The following is a 25,310-nucleotide window of genomic DNA, read 5'->3' as shown; positions in this document are numbered from 1 at the left end:
TTTTTCATCTTTGCCCTTGTAACAACCTTTTATGTACTTGAAAACTTCTGATGTCCTCCCTCAGTCTTCTCTTCTCCAAACTAAACAAACCCAGTTTTATCAATCTTCCCTCACAGGTCATGTTTTCCAGACTTTTAATCATTTTTGTTGCTTTTCTCTGGACTGCATATGGTGTCTCACCTTTGCAGCTCTGTTAAGATTTTGAAAATCCTCAAAATGATCTTTGGCAATCTCTGTGAAAGATTTTCGGACAATTTCTGAGGGGAGAAAAGAGACATAAAATAAAGGATTGAGGTACTGGTAGTATAAGATTTGTGAAAACTGGTCATTCTCCATATCTATCCAAAGGACACTGCCTCAACTATTCAATTTTTAATCCCTCTTTGTCATATCTATGATGATTTTTGTTTTCCTATCGTAGTCCATTTCTAACTTTTTCAGAAATAATGTCCATTTAGGAATTTTGTACTGTCAAAGTCTGAAGACCAGGCATAGAAATTTGAGTAAAGAGTAGTCTCATGGCTTGAAACTGGTTTGATTCAGATTCATTTTCTCCTGCCTGAAGCAGCCAAAATACAGCTCTTGCCATGTCAGCCAAAATCTAGACAAACCAATATTTCTGAAGCTTGGGATAAACTTTGTAAATGAAACTCACCAATTACTTTCTTCAGCATCTCAATAGCTGGTTTTTCTAATGCCATAATTCTCTGTCTTACAATGGCCTCAAATGTCTTGTAACTGGTAAACCCTGGGAGCTCTCTTCCACGATACTGTTCTTCAAATCTCCACACTTCATGTTGTATAGTTTCTCTATCTATAACATTAAAACAACAGCACTATTTTAATATAACAAATATAACGAATTAATAAAGACAATTATGGATTTAAAGTGGAAGCTTAGTTCTTTGTTCTGAAGACACTTTTGACTGGAAGAACTAATACACAGCTCATCATTTAAGCAAGTTCATTTTTGTAGAATTGAGTCAAAATATGACATAACTACTTCTAAGACTGAACCGTTTCACTCATTGAGATGACCATATAAACTAACGGAAACAGGAACATGGGCCAGTATTCTGATCCAGTACAGCAATTCCTATCAGTCTGATACCCTTTCAGCAGTGGCCAATACATGATGTTTTAGAGGAAGATGTAAAAGAATTTGACAGCTACATATAAGGAAGTCTAGTCAAAACTTCCTGGAACACTCAAACAACATTGTCACTAAAACATTGTTAACACTGGAGAAATTTGCCATCCTAAATAATATTTGTTCCTCTTTGACTGGTACATGCATACCTCACATACACATTTACTAGTGCTTTAAAGGTGTCCAATCTTGACTTATTGTGGGTAGATATAGGAATTATAGCATAATCATGCATGACTGGAGGCAGGAAGTACACAGGTAAGGCTGCATTCAGTTCTTAAGGACCATTCCTCTTAGAAACTCCAAGAGATTTCAAATACCTGTGACCTTATAGTCAAACACTACAAAAAAAATTGAAGTGTAGTTTGTGTCAAATAGATTGGAGTTTGAGAGGCAAAACTTTAGAAGGATGGTGTATAGGGGTTTGTAAAATTAATCAGTCAACCAGAAAAATATCTTCCAATGTACTTTACAATAGAAAGCCCAAAAGCCTGCATAATTTAGTAAAAGTCCTGACATTTCCATTTATCTGCTATTTTTAATATTTATTCCATCTCTCTAATGATCTGCAACTAGAACTGTTAGATTAACTTACCTTGCAATGACTTCAGTTTATATAAAGAATAATACCTGCCTCCTACACAGTTCTATTCGGGGGAAGATCTCAAATTATTTTCTAAAGGAAGGCAGAAATATCATTATCTCCATTTTAAACGTAATGAAGGTGCACCTCCCATTCACACACATAAGCGCTTCAACTGATTCCAGAAGGGAATAAGCAACATCATAAAGAAGCTAGTTTTTCCTTGCTTTCTCCTCTTCTATTTTTCTTGTGTTTTTGTTCATCTGCTATCTCCTCTTTCCACGTGTTTTCCTACTTTTTTCACTCACCTAATACCTTTAGATTAACTGGCTCTGGGTATGTGGTAGGAAAGGACAGATTAGACAATAGAAAATACCTGTGTCTAAACGTAGTTGCCCCTCAGTGACATGTACCCTACATACATTTTATAACTATTCATTTAGAATTACATTTAACAATGTTTATGTCGACATTCACGGACAGCTAAAAACATATAGCAAGAGGTGCTGCTCAACAGAAATACATGCTTCATGTTCACCAAAAGGAAGAATTAATGGATATTCTGAGTGGTTTAGAAATGTTCTGAGCTGATGTTAAAGTTAAATTTCTGTGAGAAATTCTTCTCCTTTTAGATCTGGATTCATTAAGCAATTAGCAGACTAGGTTATCTGTGAAACATGGGCCTTCTTTAGGTGGTTATTTTATTACTCACAACTTGCTAGACTTTAAATCGTAGACTTTTAAAAATCTTTTTAACATAAGTTATTCAAAGAATCAAGGGCATATTTCAGCTGGTGAAATTGTCCTTGCATCATTGACTTCAATGGAAATGGAGGGAATCCACTGATTTCAATGGAGCTATGTGAGTTCACACCAGTTGAGGATCTTGGTAGATAAATTCTCATCACTTCAAGTTTTCAGTTTCATTAACATGATCTGTTTGCTGTCTTACAACTTCAGTCAAAAGAAGTGAAGTGGAGTATTTCATAGCAGCTTCACAGGCAAGCCCCTGTACTTACCAGTCAATGCACTGTCATCAAGTATCTTCCCCCATTTTTGAAACTCTGTGCGGATTTTTGAAAACAGTCTAATTTCATTTTCAAACAACTTTTCTTCTCCCACCACTGAACTCACAATGTCTTGATTAAACAGTTTGACTTTCTGTAATGAAATTTTTAAAAAAAACCACTCTGAGTTCTGTAAAGGCAGCATAGCTAAGCAAGAGTGAACTTGATTCTATTTTCCTTGTGGATCAAGGCAATCTTTTATTAAATTCCAGTCAGTTAGATTTATGCAAAGCCAATCAAGATTGGTGGAGCTACACAGCTATCAATGCTGAGGGCCCATTTTTTTCCTGCAGAACCTATATTACTGGGAAGACATTCAAAAAGAAAAGTATCCAGACTGACCTGCAGATCCCAAGTTGAGATTGTAGGCCTGGCCGTTAGAAAACACAACCACCATCTTATATTTGTAAACTGAGGACGTGTGCTATGGAAATCATTGAGACGTAACCATGGAACGCTATAATGTCATATTAACCAAGTTCTGTCCAGCATTGAACTGCTCTACAAGTCAATGGGATTTGCCCTGCTAACTCATTTTGGTGCTTTTGAAAATCCCAACCTAAACCTTAATTCACCTCCTTTGTCCCTTTCTCTTTACCCTAAAAGCTGATCTAACAGCAGCCAAGATTTTCAGAAATGGTGCCTATAACTAGGCACCTAAATCCAGATTCAGGTGCATATACAAGTGACCTGATTTTCGTGGCAGTGGGTGGGTGCCCAGCATTTTTGAAAATCAGACCATTTGTTTGGGTGCCTATATGTGGCTTAAGGTATCCAATTTTAAACACCTACTTTTGAAAAAAAAATTTTTTTTTAAATTTACTGTTCCTGACAGCCTTTGAGTCTGAAGTTGTCTAGTTGTCAGCTAGGACCGCAGATGTATGAGCTTCTCCATTCTGTCCATGTGCCTCAGTCCTGTTCTGGAGGGGCAGTTCATGGTCAATGCTCCTTGGTTTTCTTTGCTGAGAGAGCTAGCATATCAGCATGGATTGTTTGGTTTCTATTTTCCTCACTGTGGACACTTGTCCACTGAGAACTGCTGAGACCACCAGCTCATTTCATACAGACCACTGAGCAGCCATCACAACAATTAGCTGTAACAATTTTGCAGAGTGAGCAATAGAGCCCAATGACAATAGTGAGGCTGGGTAGAAGCTGCCATACGTTATCCTACTTTTGTTAGTTTCATTTTTCTTATTGGGAGATGTGCTTTTATTGGGGGCCAGCTAGATATGTGGATATGAAGATTAAAACCCTTGAGTTAATATGCTTATCTCAGCTTCCCCTATCCTGAGTTGCCCTGAAATTTATATTATGTGACCAAAGCCCTTGTCTGTCTCAGGAGCTCACGGTCTGTATTATTTCTTCTGAATATTATGTCACCTGGTTTCCCTGTTCCATTTTGTATTGCTGCCTACTTGAACTCAAAGGGTTAAATCAGACTGGAGTTGGGGACTAGCGTAGGCAGAAAACAAAACTAGGATTAACTGATCGGGCAATTTCAGGTACCCACCTTCACAGCAGCTAAGAGAGCAATGGGGCCATTACTGGGAGATGTTACTTCTAGGCGCCAGTGAAATTAATGTAATCCAAGGATTCTCAAACTCAATTGCACCATGACTCCTTTCTGACAGCAACAATTACTATACAACCCCAGGCGATTGTATAGAAGCCTGAGCCCACTGAAGCTCCGCCACCTCGAGTTGGGAGGCCAAACCAAAGGACTTCAGCCCCAGTCAGAGAGCCTATAACCTAGCCCTGACACCCAGGACTGAAGCCCTTGGGCTTTGGCTTTAGTCCCAGGCAGTGGGGCTTGGGCTTCAGCCCCAGGCCCCAGCAAGTCTAATGCCAGCCCTGGCAACCTCATTAAAATAGGGTCATGACCATAGGCGCCAACTCCATGGGTGCTCCAGGGCTGGAGCATCCACAGGGAAAAATTGGTGGGTCTTAGCACCCACCAACAGCTTCCCCCGCCCCCTCATCCCAGCTCACCTCCGCTTCTGCTCACCTCCTCCCTTGGGCACATCTTGTGCCTGCTTTTTCCCCCTGGCTCTCAGTGCTTGCACTGGGGAGGAGGGGGAACGCAGCACACTTGGGAAAGAGGCAGGGTGGGGCGTGGATCTGGGGAAGGGGTCCAGTAGGGGCAGGTAGGGGGTGGAGACTTTGGGGAAGGGGTTGGAATAGGGGTGAGGAAAAGGTGAGGGTGGGGCAGGGCCAGGGCCAGGGGGGCACGAGCACCCACCACCACCGGGAAAAGTTGGCGCCTATGGTCATAACCTACTTTGGGGTCCTGACCCCCAGTTTGAGAATCGCTGATGTAACCCATTTGCCTAATAGGGAGCTCTCTCTTTAAGAGACCCATAGGGGGAGGTATGTTGTGTGTTTGGGTCATTGTTGCTCAGCAGATTTAGCACTCCACATCCAGAAGCTTCTGGAATTGGGTGTGGTAGTTTTGGGTCCGCTCCAATAAGTTCCCTGTTGCTGGGGTCAGACTGCTTGAGAGCAAGCAGGGCAGCTGCTTGACAAAGGGCCATGAGTCCTGGGGGAGTTGGGAGAAGCTGAGCCCAGGAGCAGACAGCAGGTTATTTTCCTTAATTCTGAAGCATTTTGCAGGTCAGTGATACTGTCCACCCTCCAACAGGCAATGTTAATTATGGAGACGGGAACTTGGGAGGGAAAAATAATTTATCCTATTTTTGTTTTATATATTTAATATTGTTTGATTTTAGCCAGACTGTTTTAGTTAAATTGTCTCAAGTAGTGCAATTCACCAACTTTTCTTTCAATGTGATAATGGGGAAAGAATCATTTGTGTTTTGCTATTCTCAGTTTTATGTTTTCTTGTAACAGCTTTTTTAAAAAAAATCTGTATACTTACCTGCATAGGTGCTGACTCTGTGGGTGCTCTAGAGCTGGAGCACCCATGAAAAAAATTAGTGGGTGCTTAGAACCCCCTTCCCGCCACCGGTAGCCCTGCCGATCAACTTCTACCTCTCCCTCCCAGTGCCTCCCACCTGCCATGGATCAACTGTTCCATGGCGTGCAGGAGGAGCTGGGAGAGAGGAGGAAGAGTGGCAATGGGGGTGCTCAGGGGAGGGGGCAGAAAGAGGCAGCAAAGAGGTGGGCTGGAGGTGAGAAGAGGCGGGGTGGGTGTGGCCTTGGGGGAGGGGTGGAGTGGGACAGGGACAGGGGCAGAGTGAGGGCGGGAAGAGGTGGGGTGGGGGTGAGGGTTTGGGAGAAGGGATGAAGTGGGAGCTGGATTTAGGGCAGAGGGGGTGGGGTTGAGCACCCCTACCCCTCCCCTAGAGAGGAAGTCAGTGCCTATGCTTAACTGAGTGGTTGGTTAATCAGTTACCTGTCTGGCTAACATTGATTTCAGCAGAGGAACAGTCTACATGGATTCCAACAAGCAAGCGGAGGGAAGATGATGTTTTTGACACAGCAAACTGAATAGATTTGTTGATCAAAGACCCTGAGATTCGGGTGAACTCAACCGAAGCTTTTGGGACCTCTCAGTTTCTTCGGGGACTGAACTGTTCAGACTTTAATTTGTTTTAATGTACAGCTGTGAATATAATGCCTGTGGATTATAAAATAGCCATGTTAGGCTGTAAAATTAAATTACTGTTATTTGTTTCTTTATCATAAGATTTTTATATAGTTGTTACGTAAATTAATTTTTTTTGGGACTTGAACATGTGGAGGTTGACCCTATGCAATCCTTGCTGAAAATCCTTAGAGACTGAATTCTGGGTCTCCAGCTACTTTTTTATGGGAGTTGGATTTTTTTAGGCACTGGAGAACGGCAACGAAGTGAACTTGAGCCCACTCAAAGATTCTGTTAAGCAGTTTTGTTTTGCCAAAGCTGCAACCTCGCAGACTATATCAAAGGGAGGGAACTTCAAGTGACAGGGGAAGAGTGGCCCTGAGAGTGTCTGTAAAACAGCTGACAGGCTGAGAGGTTTCATTCAGAGGCAGAGGAAGCTTGTTGCAAGCAGTGTAGACTGGTTCCTCCAACTCAGAGATGGGGAAAAAGTTACATCTGCCTGAGCTGTGGACAGAGAGGTTAAGCTTGGGTAAGGGAATATGCGTGTAAGTATCTGTTTATATTATATCCACTTCCAGGGCCGGCTCCAGGCACCTGCTGACCAAGCTCATGCTTGGGGCGACAGATTCTACAGGGCGTCATTCCAGCCAATCCTAGGGCGGCATAGCAGGGTTTTTTTTTGTTGGTTCTCCGATCTGGCTGCCCTGTAGGGTGCAGAGGAGGGGAGTGCCCTGCAGCAAACTCGGCAGGGCAGCCCGCATCCTTCCCTCCCAGACAACCGGAGCGGGGCAGAGCCCTCCCAGCAGGTGGCGCAGTGGGAGGGGCTGTGTGGCGAGTGCCTTGCTGAAGCCCTGGCTGCCCCCCTTCTCTCTCTCTCCCCCTGCTGCCTCCCCTTCCCCCCTATTAGACCGGGCACTCACTCTGCAGCACAGGGTGTCCCACTGGACCCTGGCTCCAGCCGCCCTGTAGGGTTTTATTATTTTTTTTACCTGCTTTGCCAGCCGCACCGTTCCACCCCTGCCCCGCTTTGCTGCTCCATTTTTTGTTTTATCCCCCCCTGCTTTGCTGCTCCAGCGGTGCCACAAGTCCCGCCCCCCCGCTTTGCCGCTCCAGCGGCGCCTTTTTTTGTTTTGTTCCCCCCCTCCCACTTTGCCGCTCCAGCCGCGCTGTGCTTTCTTTCCCCCCCCCCCTTGCTTTGCCACTCTGGCTGTGCCACAGGTTTTGTTGTTGTTTTTTTTGCTTGGGGCGGCAAAAAAGCCAGAGCAGGCCCTGTCCACATCGCTAAGTCCTGTGAACCTTTTGGCTAAAATACATCCCGCTTTGTTTTGAAGTGTTTGTCTCTTCCAGAGGCAATGCGTGGTGGGGATGGTGTGCGAGTGTGTGTGAGTGAGAGGAGAGGCATGTGGGGCCATGTGGCCCTCCAGATTTCTGCCAGGGTTTGCCAGCCCTGCTTGGTCACATGGTGCTGCTGGAGCCTGAGCTGCACCCCACAGGGAAAGGCAGCAGCAACAGCCGGGAGCTGCAGGGAGGGGGCCACTGCTTTCTGGGATGGGGTGGGGAGGAGAGACTGAGGGTAAGTGGGGGAGCCTTCCTCAGGGGGACGGAGGGGGAGCATGACTTGAGCTGTTCCGGGGACGGCCGAACCTTTAAATTGTGCCCCCTCCCACTATCCCACTTATGGGTGGTCTCTGCTGTCTCCCTGCAAACACATAGTAACACGTAATCCCAGAGGAGAACTTTGGCAGGGCCCAAGATCAGTTGGACCTGCTAAATAGTATGGTAGGCAGCCAGGGAGGTGTAACCTGGAGACCCAGTCAGAGAGTGATTGGATCACAGCATCCCACCCCAAAGAGACGTGGAGGCATGAGCCTGTGTCCTGATGGGGGTGCACTTGGGGGAGTGGAAGAAAGTCTCTGTGGGAGCAGCCTACCCAGGGACCGTGTGAACAGCCATTCACCACAGTAGGTATCATAAACTTTAAGGCCAGAAAGGATCATTGTGATCATCTAGTCTGACTTCCTAGACACTGCAGGCCACCAAATCTCACCCACCCACACCAGTAATAGACCCATAACCTCTGCATAGGGTTATAATAAAGAGATAGGTGGAAGAGCTTCATAACACTGGACACCATGAGCCAAGCACATCTATGGTTGAAATTCAGGGATGCACTTAGGTTTGTGTGTGTTCTAAGGAATGAAAGCCCTACAAACTGTTGATGGCAGAAATGAATTTGTTTCCTTTGAAATTCCTGAGCTTATCAAAATCAGGAGAGTTTAGTAATTGTTCAACTCTCTCTGCTGTGCCACAGAACCAAATACATATTTGTACTTACATCTATTAGGAAAAACATCTTCTCATCTTCTGCTTTTGGTGTGCCTTTGCCATATTTGAGTAACTCTTCAGTTGTTTTTTGGAGTTGAATGTTTATTTGCTCTTCTAAAGCAGGCAAAGATTTCTAGGGGAGAAAAAACAACAATACTTGTACAGTTTGGACAATTCCATTCTTTGAAAGAAACAGACCATTTCAGAGTATGACACAGAGATCTATGAATCTTGCACTGCCCTTAAAAGTCCAGGTATGCTCTGTAGTCTAAACCAACACTGCCTATACTGAGAAAAGAATGGGGAAGGTTTAAAGTATGGTGTTCTTCAGTGATTTTCTTACATAAAAAAGCAATGTTGCTTTGCTGGTCTAGTACAGCATCCCATTTAGAGAACCAGTGCATCTCAGCAACCTTTTCATTATTATTAAACAGTTGTTTATAAAAAAGCACACATAGTATCTAAAATATTTCATATTTACTGGATATAAATTATTCAGGCTTCCAAAAGTTGACAATTATGATAATAGTTCCCTCTAGTTAGCTCTAATCATCCATAGATCTCCAACCGCTGTACAAAGGAAAGCAAGTATCAGAATCCCTATTTTCAAAACAAGTATCAGGGGGTTGCCGTGTTAGTCTGTATCCACAAAAACAACAAGGAGTCTGGTGGCACCTTAAAGACTAACAGATTTATTTGGGCATAAGCTTTCATGGGTAAAAAACCTCACTTCTTCAGATGCATGGAGTGAAAGTTACAGATGCAGGCATTATATAACAACATATGAAGAGAAGGGAGTTATCTCACAAGTGGAGAACCAGTGTTGACAGGGCCAATTCGATCAGAGTGGATGTAGTCCACTCCCAATAATAGATGAGGAAGTGTCAATTCTAGGAGAGGCAAAGCTGCTTCTGTAATGAGCCAGCCACTCCCAGTTCCTATTCAAGCCCAAATTAATGGTGTTAAATTTGCAAATGAATTTTAGTTCTGCTGTTTCTCTTTGAAGTCTGTTTCTGAAGTTTTTTTGTTCAAGAATAGTTACTTTTAAATCTGTTATAGAGTCTTCAGGGAGGCTGAAGTGTTCCTCTACAGGTTTTTGTATACTGCCATTCCTAATATCTGATTTGTGTCCATTTATTCTTTTACGTAGGGACTGTCTGTTTTTTTTACCCACGAAAGCTTATGCCCAAATAAATGTTAGTCTTTAAGGTGCCGCTGGACTCCTTGTTATTTTAAAGACAGGAACACTGAGTCACAGAGAGATTACATGATTTGCCCATAGTTAAACTGTCGGTCAGCAGCAAAGCTGAGAACAGAATACTGGTCAGCTGACTATCTCTGGGTAAAATTTTTCAATGAATAATTTATTCACCTGAAAAATGAAGTTTCAGTCCACCCAATAGTTTCAGCTGGGGAAGAGCTGGACTTTTCCAATTTACTGACAAATTCCAAACATTATTGGAACCGAACCAAACCAAGTAATTCCCCTGGCTGGCAGCTGAACTGAAAAATCTATTATCTGCCCAGCTTGACACCTGACTGCCAAGCCAAGGCTCAGTATAGTGGACCATGTATTTCCAGATTGCCATCAGGCAATGTAATTAAAGGCTATTCATAGAAATAATTTCTACAGATCCAGTCCTCCAAAACTGCAGGATCGGGTCCTATTTTTTAAAGAATGGTTACTCATGTAAAGTGTTTCTTTGTTAGCTTACATTAATATGTTCCACAAGCTCAGCTGTAAGTTTCTCTGCCAAAATGGGGATAGTAGCCTTGTTTTCATCCAGAAGAACTCTGAAAACAGAATAAGGAATATGAATAGAGCCAACTCGCATTTGCCAAACAAGAGAGCAGTGTCTTCCCTAGTTCTGCCACACAAAGCAGGTAAATACACCTCTACACCAATATAATGTGACCCGATATAACAGGAATTTGGCTATAACGTGGTAAAGCAGTGCTCTGAGGGGCAGGGCTGTGCACTCTGGTGGATCAAAGCAAGTTCAGTATAATGCAGTTTCACCTACAACACGGTAAGATTTGTTGGCTCCCGAGGACAGCGTTATATCAGGGTAGAGGTGTACAGTTTCTTCTGATCAAGCAGGGGAATGCTAGTTAAGGTGCAGCTGTAGCCTCACTACATCCTGCCAAATCTGCTTTTGTGCAAGATTAGATCTGAAATGATGAGCAGTTTGCTGAACAGACTGAGAACAGAAAAAGGTTCAGAACTGTAACTTCAGAAAAAGATCATGAGATAAAAATATCCACCTTTATTGCTGTATTATACGAATGTATGTACTGCTATATATGGTAGGGATACTCATTCAGAACCACTTCCGGGTTAAAAAATTCTCTTTATGCCTTAAACACTGAAGAGCAATAGTTTGTGGAGGAGGACAGTGTTCTCCTGACACAAACCATATCTTTCCTATGAGTTTCCCCATTCTTTACAGTGGATAGAACGATATACATTAATATTTGAGCCAACAAAGCACTTTAAAGCCTGTGCTTAACTTGACTCCTTTGGGACTACTTCAGAGTTTAATGGTCACCATGTTTTTAAATGGTTTTCTGAATCAGGGCTTAAATCAAACTTGAATCTGAAAGGAAGTTAAGTTTAAGAGAAGTAATTTGCCATGTAAATTCTTTCTTACATTTTGGAAAATGCTACCACGCAGACAATGCAAACAAACAAAAGCCCCACCTCAAGCTAAGTTTGAGGATAATTCGCATTGTGGGCCTAATCTAAATCCGATAGGAGTTGACAGGAATCTTTCCATTGATCTCAATGGACTTTGGATCAGGCCCTTTAAGTGTTTGAAAACTACCTAAAATGTTCATGCTGCTCAAAGAAAGCTCTCTCCTTCTGGATTGCAGAGGCCAGGGTGAGTTTGGCACAAATATCTTGCTGCCCACGACATTTAACAATCATATAACCCTTCCTTAGGTGGATGACAAGGTTTTGTACGATATCAACAACTGACGACTCAGTTCCTCTGTCCACCAAATCTGGTTTTGTTAGGATCCCTGGGAAGTAATATGATGAGAAGATTAGACATGCACAGAAATGAATGATGGGAAAGATCTATTGTGAGTATCTAGTTACCCAATGCAGCATTGTTCCCAACAGCATGCACTAAAGACATTTCTCCAGCGATGCTGTAAGTTCCCTCCACTCTCCCCAACCTCTCTCTCCCCCACCCACCTTTTTCAGGAACATCTCAGGAATATCAAATTAATAGCAGAGCTTTTACAATATTAACTTTTAATCTTTTCAGTTTTCAAAATATTTATAGGCATAGTATCAATGGTAGTAGGGCCCCAAATTAAGCTATCCCTTTAGATATTGGTTCCCTTTTATCGGTGTGCAAAATTCATGTTATTGCATAGAGCTTGTTTTTGGGGCAGTGGGAAGAATATTAGAACTCTATGACCTAACTTCCCCTCATTTGTATTTTTAAAAGTATGTCTCACCTAGAGTTCTCTCCCCTTCAGGGTCTACCTCTTGAGCCATTTTCAGTGCCTCTGTTGTTGCGATATCCACATTACTTGGCACCACTACCAAATTTATAGTCTCTTGCTTAGCAATAAATTTTTTAATTAGTTTTTTGATCTGTAATAAAATATGGTAAGAAAGAAATACAGTAAAGTTTGATGTAACAAATGCCATTGGAGGTCAGGCTCCTCATCATCTGACTAGGTGGAATGTCATACACATGATGGATACAATCATACAATAGAAGCTAAGGTGCAAATTTCAGCGGCTGAATTCAGCCTGATTATCTAAAGGTAATCCAAATGTGTAACATGGTCCAGAACAGACTGCTATTATATCGGCCTTGAGAAATTATCACAAAAATATACTAGACCAGGTACACAATGCTAATAATATTTTACCTGCATTAGAGACAAGCAAATTCTATTGTCTAAATGAACAGTTAAGAAAAAAAAATCAAGTTGGATTATATTGACACGTCAAGATCCGATAAAATGTAGAGCTAAATACATCCATCTCAAAAGTGTACCTATCAAAAGAAAACAAAATGTCTTCTCTTTGCCTTTCAGTGAAAGATTGGTAAAAAGTAAATAAAACTGACATGAAATTTGGCTGTTTTTCCCCCCATGTTTGAATCCCAACGATCAGAGTTTCTCATGGTTTTGTGTTGTTTTGCCAAATGTTCACACAACTCTACTTATATTGAATTCATGTAACTATTATCCACTTACTCCTCCTGCCGAGGTGGAGTATGGGCGTCGATTCGGGGATCAATTTATCTCATCCAGATGAGACGCGATAAATCAGTCCCTGATACATCGAACACTACCCGCCGATCCCACGGGTACTTAAGACGTATCCTGAGTTTCCAAAAATCTTCCCTTGTCTTCTATATTTCCCTTCAACACCATTTTCTGTCACATTCAAAAAGTAAGATGCTTTATCTCACTTATTTTGCAACTGGAGGATGTGGGCCATTCAGGACAATTGACATGTGAGCTGGTGTCACACCAATCATTTTATTGTGGATAAAATGAGTAGAGTTGTACAAATTACTATAGTAATTTCATCACAAAATAAAGTCTTACTGCCCTGAGAGATAGTAAAATTAATGGAGCCAGTTTGTCTTTTCCTTACTATACACCATGGTCCTCTGTTGTAGAAGAATACACTAGACAGAGATTTCTTTAATTATGAGCCTTCCTTTTGCTAAATTTTGTCTGTAGGGTTGACCAGCATGTGTTTCATTCTAAGTGACCATCACTCTTATTTTCAGCACTTCCTCCACCAATAACTGTCCTGTGTGTTGTCTACAACATCTTTAATGCTGGTTGTGAGGCAAGTTAACTGTACAGAATACTATTGTCTAGATCAGTGGCGGGCCGTGAGACAGTTTGTGTACATTGACTGTCCACAGCTTCCAGGGGCCACAGTTCACCGTTCCCAACCAGTGGGAGCTGTGAAAAGCAGGGCTGCCCAGAGGATTCAGTGGGCCTGGGGTCTTCGGCGGCGGGGGACCCCCGCTTCGGTGGTAATTCGGTGGCCCGCGGGGGTCCTTCTGCTCTGGGACCCGCCGCCGAAGTGCCCTGAAGATCCTGACGGGCCGTCTGTGGTCATTAGGATGCAGGTTGCCCACCACTGGTCTAGATCCTCCAGCAAAACCTTTTGTTTAAGATTATTTGTGCATTTGATCTCTACTAATGTAACTTAGCTGTTTCCTAGCTCAGAACTTGTATGTGCATTACCTGTTCTCCAATGTCTGGTGGCTGATTCCCTACAGCCACCCTAGCAATCCCTGGAAGATCAATCAGTGTCAGATCTGGAACATTTGGAGAGCTAATTTCGACGGAAATTATTTCTTGGCTAATGCCCACTCCTTCGCCAGCTATTTCATTCTGGGCTACAAAGGAGAAAAGGGAGAGACAAGAAAAGCAAATTTTAGAAGCTCCTCGTGGGAATTTCAGATTAGAACATATCAGAACTGGAAAGCTCCTGTTGCCCTTTGGGATTTTTTTTTAATTATTTTATTTATTTTTTTTAAAAGAAAGGCATTTTGGGATCCAATCCTGCCCACACAAAATCCCATGGAAATCAATGGGGTATGATTGGACTGCTTTTCAGGATTTGAGCCTTAATAAAAATAGAAGAATACACTATCTATGAATTAAACTTTCAGAAATCTCAATGTACAAAAATCAAATATATGGAGCTGTTTTTATAAAAATAATAATATAGTGATACAATAAAATACTTAACATTTATATAATTGGTTCCTCGTCTCCAAAATGCTGGACACGCATTAGTTAATCCTTGACAACCTTGCAAGGTAGCAAAGGATTATTATACACATTCTATAAACAGATGCAGTGAGGCACAGAGATTAAGTGACTTGTCCAAGATCATATAGCAAATCAGTGGCAGAGTCATGAACAGAATAGAAGGATATTGAGCGCCAGTCCTCAGTTTTTACCATCAAACACCACCTCTCAGAAGTGTGGAAGTACATGCAACTGATTTGTTGATTGACAATAACATTTTTATAGCTGTGTATTTCTGCTATTTCTTGATATCAAAATAAATAATTTCTCATGAGAAACCTTCAGTCGCATAATTAGCTTATTTGACGTTTATGTCACTTTCCTTGCTACCATACCAGTTTTTTTTTAATTATTTATTGAAAACCTCAGAGAATAAATATATATGTAAAAACAAACAATGTTATGACCAATAACAATATAGGTAACTACACAAGCTAAGCCAAGGACAATCAAACCTTAAGCTTCAGGGCATAAGCTGGGAGCCCTTGGGGTAGGAGAGGTGTTTTCTCCCATCACGTAAAATGCTGCAATGCCACTAAGATCATCTGAGTTGTGCCGCTTTATTCCAGCTGTGAATGTGGCTCCCTGTGTTCTTTGCATTCTCAGCAGTCATGATCAAGGTGTTAATTTAGGAAATGTTATGCTGCCTAACAGAAGGGAATAAAGGATGAAAAGGAGGATCTGATGAATTAAATCAGAGTGCAATAAATAGCACTTACCTTTTCTTATTTCCTTATCCACCACTGAGGGGTGGTGAAGTTCTTCATCTATATTTAGGTAACTAATTTTCCCTTTCCATTCCTGCTGAGGAGCCAGTTTTTTCAGTCTAAGCACTAAGGGACATCTGGTGGTAATACCTGCAGTTGTCCATAAAGAAAATTAATTCCGTTAACTATCATCCTTGTTACTTTGAATGGGTACAGAGCACCCCACAGAATGTAACTTTTCCCACAGTATGCAGAAGAATGCCCAAAGTGTTTCAGGATGTTCACACAGCTCACACACTCTGGAATATCTGAGAGTTGGAAAGCATGCTGAGCATTGGTAGGGTAGTGAGGAAAACTATCATCCCATTTGTATGTAGCACTGCACAGTGACCATATTTTAAAAATTCTCTGTTTTGAAAGATTTCACATTTGTTTGAAAGCTATTTCATATAGTTAAAGTGGGTAACGGAAACCAGTAATATATATCTGAAGAGAGAGGAAACTTTAAAGGTGTGCGTATTGCTAGATGTTTTATACTTTTAAAATAGCTGTTCAGTATCATATCCCTACTATAGAATTGTATCCCGATCTGGTTCTATAGTAGGGAGATCATTTTGTATTGCATAGACTTGTTTAAATATTCTGTAGATGTATTAATTTCCATAGATTTTTAAGAGTAATTTCTATAGAACCCTGTTAGGAGTGGTAGTGACAATGTAGGATTCAGGCCTGTATTTTCACCTGAGATAGTATTTTGGGTTTTGCTTGCTGTTTAATTTTTTGATACACATACATTCTTACTAATACGTGTGAACAAAAGGATCCTTATTAATAGGTGTAAACAAAGGACAAAGGACAAAGACACTGTGTATGTTGCTTCTGCCTAGCTAGATGGGTTTGTTAGTATAATGGGAACAGATAAGAGCAGTTAAAGTGTTACTGGGATGGTGGGAGTATAATATACAAACATGCAACTCTTATCTCAAGGCAAGGTCAAGCAAACAGTCGGGAGGGGCAAGGGCAGGTTGGAGGGAAGATAAAACACTAAAAGGCCAGAGAAATGCCTGCCCTTGACCGTAGCACATTCTCATTCCTTACCCCTCTCTTGGGGTACAAAAGAGGTTGGACGAAGACTCCAGTCCCATGACCCCTGCCCCCCCAAACAGAACATGATCATAAACTGTAAGCAATTGGCGTGCATTTCAGGTATAATTATGCCTGCGGAGGAGCGGGGGACGAGACACTGTGAAACATGCTCTGCGGCATCAGAGTTATGGTATACATGCTTGCTGGAAACGAACCCAATAAACATCACATTGCCTGCACTTTGGACTTCTGGTCTTCTGCTTCCTGTCTGCGTGACAAGAACCAGGGGAGAGGGTGAAGGGAAATCCCTCTAACAAACCCTGTTTAATTTTAATAATTTTAAGGCCAGAAAGGACCATTACGACCATTAGTCTACATAACACAAGCCATAGAATTGCACCCAGTGATTTCTGCATCAGGCCAATATCTTCCTGTCATGCTAGTGAATATCTTTTAGAAAAACATTCAGTCTTGATTTTCATAGACCCCTATTGGTTTCAACTCTGTTAATCTCCATGGCACTTTCCCTTCGGGAATAGCAGCCAAACTTGACAGATACAAAAATGGAGGAGACTTCCACTCTGGCCAGCCTCACACCCCGAAGGTGTGAAGATGAAGCAAAGATGCAGAAGAGTGCTCTGGAAGTACTGTGGTTTACCTGCCGTGTCCCTGGCAGTTCTTCTGTTGTTAGACAGAGTAAAGTGGTTCAGAACAACACCACCTTTTGCAGAGCTTTAACATAGTGTCTTTCGTAAATACTTGGAACACAATGCATGTGTCTCCTGTTTAGACACTAGCTTCAGCATATGCTGTCAGATGGTCTTTTGAGTGCCCATACTGCTGCCTCTGCTTGGGTCATGAGAGTTGCAGGCAGGCGTCCTCCTGTGCCAGCACAGCGTTCCCTGAAACAAAAGTTACTATTATCTGGCTAAGGAGCCGTTGGTTTCCCCCACACAATTATCTTTTCTGAATATAAAGTCAACATGGAAACAGAACATTTTGATGTTTCTCAAAATAATGTTTCCAAAAGTTGTTTCACAATTAAGTCTGGAATACAAAGTTTTATTCCCTTAGGGAATGAAAGCAAATTTCAAAATAGTGGAATTTCCCACAAAAGGGATATTCCAGTTGCCGCACAGTTCTCATCATAACAGTGTTTTCTGAATGATGGGATTAGGAACATACAAATTCTTTTGGGTTGTGCCAGGGACGAATCTTAACCCAACTTTCAGTGTCCCCAAACTGACATGAATTACAGAATATCAGACAGAAACACACCACTGCGACTCAGGGAAGAATCAGATTTCTGAGATGAAAAGCTAAGAGGTAAATTCTTACCACTGCCTCTAGGAAGAGCTACTCCAGACAGGGCTTCTAGAACCGAGCTTTTTCCAGAACTCTGGTCTCCAATCACTGCAATTGCTGGCAAAGCCAGGTCCTTTTCTACTCCAAGCGCTCTCAGGGAGTCAATGAGATCAATACAGGGACGGATTTTCTCCTCATATTGGTTGCATAAGGTGTGTTCTGCTTTCTGTAAGAATAACATTACATTTCATTTGAGCTTGTTTCACAGAATCAGGCATAGTTAAACATGTCTATGCCATAAATGATGTACATCAGCAGCAAACTGTACTTCACCCCACCATACCACTCACTTTGTACTGTGAGCTACAAGCCTTCTGTAGTATTCTTGACAAGGTAAACACGTGTCCGTAACTTCAGCAAAATTTAGCTAATTTGCACCAATGACTGAAATATCTATTGCAAATTACTGAATTTTATAAATTAGCAAGTAAGTGAATACACAATAAGAAAAGCAAGAACACCACCCCATCAAATGTCCTTTCTTCAGTTATTTTTGGTAACTACATTTTTTTCTTTTCTTTATTTATAATGCATCATAATGTGCTAGTTCATGTAGATGTAGTAAAATAATGAAGGTCTTAGTAATAAGAAACCTCAGTACATTGTCCCTATTAAATCACTGCTGTGTGCTCTGGAGAAATGTGCAGTTTGTATGTGAGTCAGAGTGTGCAGAGATAAGTGAGGTTCTGCTGTAATTTTTTTATGGGCTAACAGCTGGTCAATATCTTTTTGATTATTATGTTGATTCTTCCTGTACCTCCTCCCTTCCAGGGAAGGATATTGTCTCCTGGGAAAGAATGAATCACCTTTTAAAAAAAAGGTGATTACTTTGATGTCACTTATTACACAGCAGGTGGTATGTGAAACAACACGTGAGGACTCCACTTTTATTAAACAAAACTGGTTGTTTATTAGAGCAGTTACTTAAAGTGTTGTTCCAACTATATTTTAGCATCCCTGACTGTGCATACAGTGTGACTTCCTGCTGCCTCCTCCAAATTCTTCCCGCAGGCAACCTCTCTCCAGCAGGGGCAGCTCTATGTATTTTGCCATCCCAAGCACAGCAGTCAGGCAGCTTTTGGCGGCACATCTGTGGGAGGTCCACCAGTCCCGCGCCTTTGGCGTACCTGCCACCGAATTGACGCTGAAGCCACGGTACCAGAGGACCTCTGGCAGGCATGCCGCCAAAGGCGGCCTAACAGCCACTCTCACGGCGACCGCCAGGCCACCCTCCACGGCTTGCCACCCCAGGCATATGCTTGGTGCACTGGTGCCTGGAGCCGCCCCTGCTCTCCAGGTCTCAGGCAGGTTGCTGCATTTAAGGTATCCATGTCACTTTGAGAAAACTAGTATTTTATGATTTAACAGGTCAGGCAGCTTCCCATCTTAATCTAAAATCTGGTATCTGTGTATGGAGATAAAAAGCTAAATTCTTATCTTCCACTCTGAGTTAAGAACACTATTTCAGGAAATAGATATATATTGAAACAAAATACAGAGTAGCTGGCTTTAGTGATAAGTAAGACAATACTTATCACCATGGGGAAAATATTTTTGTATCCCCTGATCGTAACTGCAATGCTTGTTATCTAATAATATTATTTGACTGCTTTAATAACTTTAATATAAAAACTTTTCATATGTCTATTCTGATTTTCTCAATGTTAAACATAGAATATTAAATAAGAGTCTTCGTACTTCTATCAATTTCTATTGAAAGCACTGAAGCCTCATGTAAAAAAAAAAATAAAACAACCAAAAACTCAAATCCCATAATATCTGTTTAAAAAGTTTCTTACTGTGACTATTCATTAAAATATACATTCAAGGGGAAAGTTGGAGTTAGGTTGTGGCCCTTCTATTTTCTATGCCTATATTTTTTTACACCTGCAAATGAAATGCAGGGGCAAATCTTAGTAATTACATGACTGAGCACCTGGCCCCCAATCCTGGAAATATTTATGCATGTGATTTACAAAGTACTATGAGTCAAAGGGATTTACACATGTGCATGAAGTTAAACATGTGCTTAAGTGTGTGTGTGTGTGCAAGTCACACACAGAGACAGAACTGTTTTGATCTGTGTTTGCAGACTGTGTCTGCAGAAGTGAGCCCAGACCACTGAAAATTCAGCCCTGACAGCAGCTGAACATTAATCTGAGTCGTCAGTTTTCTCTCAAATGCCAAATGTGTGACTTGCCTCATTCTTTTGCTCTTGGAAATGATATATTCCCCCTTGCTGTTTCATCTTCTCTTGATGATATTTCTCAGACTCAGCCCACTGGGCTGCTGCTATCTGTCTCTGAATCATCTCATTCCACTCTGGAGATGCACTCTGCATGCCAGGGTATGGCACTGCAGTAGCTCTTTTTAACTCTGTTGGTTGCAGTCTTGTTAAAGCTTCTTTTGACTGTGTTGGGAATGATCCTGGAAAAACTGCTTTAGTCTGGGCTGAGAAATATTCTGGGAAAGCTCCTTTTGATTGGGCCGGGTGTGATCCTGTAAACGTTGCATTTGACTGCGTTGAGAGCAATCCTGTAAAAACTGTGTTAGTCTGTGCCGGTGTGGGCGATGTTACAAAATTGTCTTCTGACTCTGGCGGGAGAGGTACTGCAAAACCTTCTTCTGACGGAGTTGGGAATGATCCCGCACAAACTGCTTGAGACTGTGTTGACAGCGATGCTGCAAAAGCTGCATTTGACTGTGGGGGGTGTCTTCCACCAAAGAATACTTGTGATTCTTTGGCCATCAAGTAAGCTTCAGGCCTTGACTGTGCCGGCATCCTGCGCAGTGATGGTTTATGCATTACCTGTCTGCTTCTTTGCTTGCCAGATGAAGATGCCCAGCAGCTCTGGGACTTGTTCATTAACTGTCACTGAAAAGCAAATATCTTCTCCAGCAACTCTTCTGTATTGCTCTGAAAACAATATGTGGGCTTGAATGGATTCAGCTCTGCAATAGTAACAACTGCGGAGAAAATCAAAACCATATTGTTATTGCTTGGGCCAGATCTCTGCTGGAACCAGCTGGTATAATTGTTTTCAAACCAATGGATGTGTGTTGGTTTGTACCAGCTGAGGTTCTGACCCCTTATTTGTACTGCATCACTGTGCTGAGTTAGTCCAAAAAAATGCCAATCATTTTTAATGAGAGATTTTGAAACATTTTAACATTTTCCCAAATTCCCCTCAAAAAATGCCTTTTTAACAATGATCAGGTCTCAAAAAATGATTTTTAATCAATTTTCTTTTTCATTTAAAAAAATCAGAACATTTTGACCAAAGTTAAAAAAAATTGTTTCCCCCCCCCCATTATAGTTGAAAAAACATTTTTTCATCAATAAAATGTTTTGATGGAAAAAATTGTGAGCAGCTCTAGCAGTGTGATAGAGGGTATGAGCAGAATGCTTCTGTCCCATGAGTGTCCTGTTTAAAGCCCAGATCCTGCAAATACTCACTCTCACATTTAAATGTACTTGGGTGAGTTGGGAGTTTAGCACGTGCGTGTCCACAGCAGGGGTGGGCAAACTTTTTAGGCCAAGGGCTGCATCTGGGTGGGGAAATTGTATGTAGGGCCAGGACAGGGGATTGGGGTGTGAGAGGGAGTATGGGGTGTGGGAGGGGGTGCAGTGTGCAGGAAGGGGCTCAGGGCAAAGGATTGGGGCAGATAATGGGTGCGGGGCCTATGAGGGGGCTCAGGGAAGGGGGTTGGGGTGCAGGAGGAGTGCGAGCTGCAGGCAGGGGGCTTAGGGCAGGGAGTTGGAGGGTGAGGTGCAGAAGGGGTTCAGGCTCTGTCCCGGTGCCACTTACCTCAAGCGGCTCTGGGATGGCAGCAGTGTGCACCAGGGGCAGGGCAGGCTTCCTGCCTGCCCTGTCCCTGGTCCCGCGCCGCTCCCAGAAGCACTGTGGCCCCTGGGGGAAGGGGGGGGGCGGGCAGAGGGCTCTGAGTGCGCTGCCCTTGCCGTGCCTCCAGGTACTTCCCCTGAAGTTCCTATTGGCCGCAGTTCCCCATTCCTGGCCAATGGGAGCTGTGGGAGGAGATGCCTGGAGGCAAGGGCAACACAGGGAGCCCTCTGCCCCTGACCCAGGGGCCGCAGGTACATGGTCCGGTGGTGCCATGGGCCAGATCCAAAGCCCTGAGGGGCCGGATCCAGCCCACGGCAGTAGTTTGCCCACCCCTGGTCTACCAGAATGGGGCCTAAATGGACAGTTGGCAAACAGAGGTAAGAAGCACAAACCAACACTCCACTCTCCAGCCATTTTTTTTGTAGAGAGTTTCCATGAGCCTGTGGATTTAGAAAAATGACATTTCATTTTTCAAAAAGGCAAATCTGGCCAACTGGTGGCTGGCTCTTTACAAGTGGGACACTCCCTTTGCTTAAAAGTGCCTGTAAAAGAACAAAAAAGGAGTTGTGGCCTTTTTGCTGCATTATATTGTGAAAAGGAGAATTGGAAGTTTACTCTTTTTTTCTTTTCCTGTTTAGTTTTAATGTAGTAAAAATTCAGGTTGTCTCCCCTCTTTGTCCCGGAAGAATGTCTGGAGAAATAGGAGGTTCATGATCTCACAGTTACTAGACTGACAGAGAGGCAGTGATTTTTTTTCTTTAATGCAGTTGGTTTAAAAATGGAGGAGATGTTTGTTTTATTAAAACCTTACTTAAGTGAGATGCTTGAAAAAAGAAGAAGAAGAAAAAATTCTTTAGTGGAAGTATCATAACCCTCATCCCTTTAATTAATGGCTGATCCAGACTTCCAACTCTTCTAAAACAAGCCTATAGCAAAATGGGGAAGACTAGACTTGACATTAGTTACAGTTCTAATGCATAAAGGGGGCAGCAGGAAAAACAAAAAGACAGATTTTAAACCCCACCACCACCACCACTTAGGGTTTCTTTATACTTCTTGAACAAGAAAAAATGTTATATGTCCAATTTTGTTTTTAAAGTCACCTTAAATCAATACTTTGCAGGCCTTCAGTCCTGGCCCTGAGGCAGCTGAGGAAGACTAGATAGAAATCAGTCCTAAAATGCTCCTGAAAACCCCTTTTGGTCAGTGGAGACATCTCATGCAAGGAAAAATACATGGTTGAAATAGGGACAATATTTGGAAATGAGAAAAACAAACAAAAAAATAGAGCAATTTTTTGAAAAAATTGTCATTTTTTAACTAGCTATAGAGCTGGATGAATTTTTTTTCAAGTTTTGTGAAAAAATTATATTTTCCAAAAGTACTCCACAATTCTCTCCTCCTTTTTCCCACCCTCTTTTTGTTGTTCATAGGATGTCCAGTAATAAAGTCACACATATTATTTTCCTCCAGAGCAACCTGTACTCCATTCATCAATATAACGGTGGATTAATTTTTCCCTTGCTTTCATGTATTTATCTCCCAATGTGCCATTAATCCATTCCTAAAATACATTAAATTTTACCCATTGATTTTGTTAGTAATGAAAATTATGCATTAATTTGCACAATTATTTTAATATGTGAACCTGACTAGAATCCTTCTCACTTTTCCATAGCTGTCTTGGAGCTGTGGTGCTAAAAGAAATAGCCAAAACTTAGTCACTAAATCAAGCAACTATTGACACTAAATGCATAGGGGGCCTGACTGTTTAGTAAGAAGGTGCCATTTTCACACACCGCCTTTCCCAAACGTATGAAAAGTGGCACAGACTTCTGCCTTCAATATTATTGTGATTTCCTCAGAATTACTGGCTCTAAACCCCATTCTCTTTGTTATATATTTTAATTCCATGCAGCTTCCCACAGGAACGAAAATCTGAGCGGACACAGTGCTCACAGCACTGAAAACAATTAGATGGTTATCCAGGCTATTAGGCTGATTTCCTGTAACAACTCCAGCCTTCTCAACCCACAAACAATTAAAAATGCATCACACTTCAGCAATTTAAAACTTTGGCTCCCAAATACATCCTTATAAAGAGGAAATAATCGTATTTATTTGGTAACCTGTATCCATATGCTCGTAGAGATACTGATCATTTTATAGGGAGAAAGCCTATGCCCAAAAACTCATTTATTCTTCTCTCTTATTTCAGATATCCTTACAGGGTCTACCAGCCTACCCACATTTAGCTATGAAAAGAGATGAATTAAAGATACAAACAAACTTTTAAATAGTTACTGAAAAGAGAAGGAGAAAAATTCCTACCTGCCTTGTACTCAGCCCAACAGGAAACTACTGTATAACCCAATATAGACTTTCTTCTTTTCTTGATCAGAAGCTCCACCCAAGATACCAGACATAAAAGAGAAGAAATGAAACTAACTCAAAAGCATTCCAGTAGCGTTACTATGAATTGATTTAGCAATGCAATACAATTTCTTTTGTCGCTGACTCCACACAGATTCTCAGACAAAATCAGGGGAAATGAAACTAAGCTGAAAGAGTTCCTTTAGTATCACCTTAAATTGGTTTCACAATGAAATGCATCATCTTTCTCTCCTATGCCTTATGTCAGGCTGTGAGATCTTTCAACAGACAAGTGATTCAAGTTTCCAGAATCGCTGTTGCATTTACTCTCACATGTTGTATTTAGATATGGTTATTGCGACTTATATTTATAGAAGGTTGCATTAAAATCAATAACTACAAGGTGGCAGCATCTAGTGCAGGGGATCCAAAACTTCACAGTATTATGTACTGCCTTGCAGTCTCGCCACCACCAAGAATTCAAAAATAACAAATCAAGTCCCCCAAAATCAAAAGATTGGCTTGAAAATCTTGAGGTTTTAAAAAATAATAAATGGGTTTTTTTTGTGTGTTTGTTTTTGCCTTTGGGGTTTTTGAGCCTTTAGATTTCATGCATACAAGCTTTTCTTTGCAACCATAAGGACTAAAAACCAACTTTAAATGAATCGGAGACACCTGACTCCAGGAGCTGGGGCTCTGAGAAAAACAACAAATATCATGGAGACTCAGGGCTTGGCTACACTGGAGAGTTGCAGCGCTGGTGGTGGCTTTACAGTGCTGCAACTCACTCACCGTCCACACCTGCAAGGCACATACAGTGCTGTATCTCCCTGGCTACAGCGCTGGTTGTACTCCACCTCGACCTGCGGAATAACGACTATAGTGCTGCTGATGCAGTGCTGCTCCACCAGTGTGGCCACCAAAAGCGCTGTTATTGGCCTCCAGAGGTATTCGGAGGTATCCCAGAATGCCTGTTCAGCCACTCTGCTCATCAGTTTGAACTCTACTGCCCTGGCCTCAGGTGATCAAGTGTCAGACCTGCCCTTTAAATGCCCAGGGAATTTTAAAAATCCCCTTCCTGTTTGCTCAGCCAGGTGTGGAGTGCAATCAGTGAATCTTTCCAGGTGTCCATGGCTTCACGTGACAAACGAGCCCCAGCATGAAGCAATGGCAAGTTGCTGGACCTTACCAGTGTTTAGGGGGAGGAAGCTGTGCAGTCCCAGCTGCGCTCCAGCTGTAGGAATTACAATACCTATGCCATGCTGGAAAGGGGCCATGACTGGGACACACTGCAGTGCAGGGTTAAAGTGAAGGAGCTGTGGAGTGCCTACTGCAAAGCCCGCGAGGGAAACCACCACTCCGGTGCTGCCCCTACCACCTGCTGTTTTTACAAAGAGCTGGACGCGATACTTGGGGGTGACCCCACCTCCACTCCGAGTACCACCATGGAC

At 42.2% G+C, this 25,310-nt stretch overlaps 1 protein-coding gene across 2 annotated transcripts in view; it reads right to left on the bottom strand.

The window, feature by feature from the left end:
- The window catches only part of LOC116821856 (interferon-induced GTP-binding protein Mx1-like), an 80,859-nt gene that overhangs the window by 7,620 nt on the left and 47,929 nt on the right, over positions 1–25,310 (bottom strand). The window contains exons 1-11 of one of the 2 annotated variants that reach the window (XM_075073900.1): positions 19,838–20,586; positions 17,615–17,803; positions 15,203–15,340; positions 13,911–14,065; positions 12,144–12,282; positions 11,498–11,696; positions 10,388–10,466; positions 8,683–8,805; positions 2,753–2,894; positions 656–814; positions 181–257 (exon numbers count right to left, since the gene is read on the bottom strand). In XM_075073900.1, coding sequence (XP_074930001.1) covers positions 181–257; positions 656–814; positions 2,753–2,894; positions 8,683–8,805; positions 10,388–10,466; positions 11,498–11,696; positions 12,144–12,282; positions 13,911–14,065; positions 15,203–15,340; positions 17,615–17,803; positions 19,838–20,507 — 2,070 coding nt within the window. In that variant the 5' untranslated portion in view covers positions 20,508–20,586. Of the gene's footprint in view, positions 1–180; positions 258–655; positions 815–2,752; positions 2,895–8,682; positions 8,806–10,387; positions 10,467–11,497; positions 11,697–12,143; positions 12,283–13,910; positions 14,066–15,202; positions 15,341–17,614; positions 17,808–19,837; positions 20,587–25,310 lie in introns of those variants that run through there. The other variant, XM_075073905.1, reaches the window with a different exon arrangement.

The sequence above is a fragment of the Chelonoidis abingdonii genome, chromosome 1 (assembly GCF_003597395.2).
Source record: "Chelonoidis abingdonii isolate Lonesome George chromosome 1, CheloAbing_2.0, whole genome shotgun sequence".
NCBI classification, from domain to species: Eukaryota; Metazoa; Chordata; order Testudines; family Testudinidae; genus Chelonoidis; species Chelonoidis abingdonii.
Note: the sequence above shows the minus strand (reverse complement) of the source record. Positions and strands in the feature narration are given on the sequence as shown.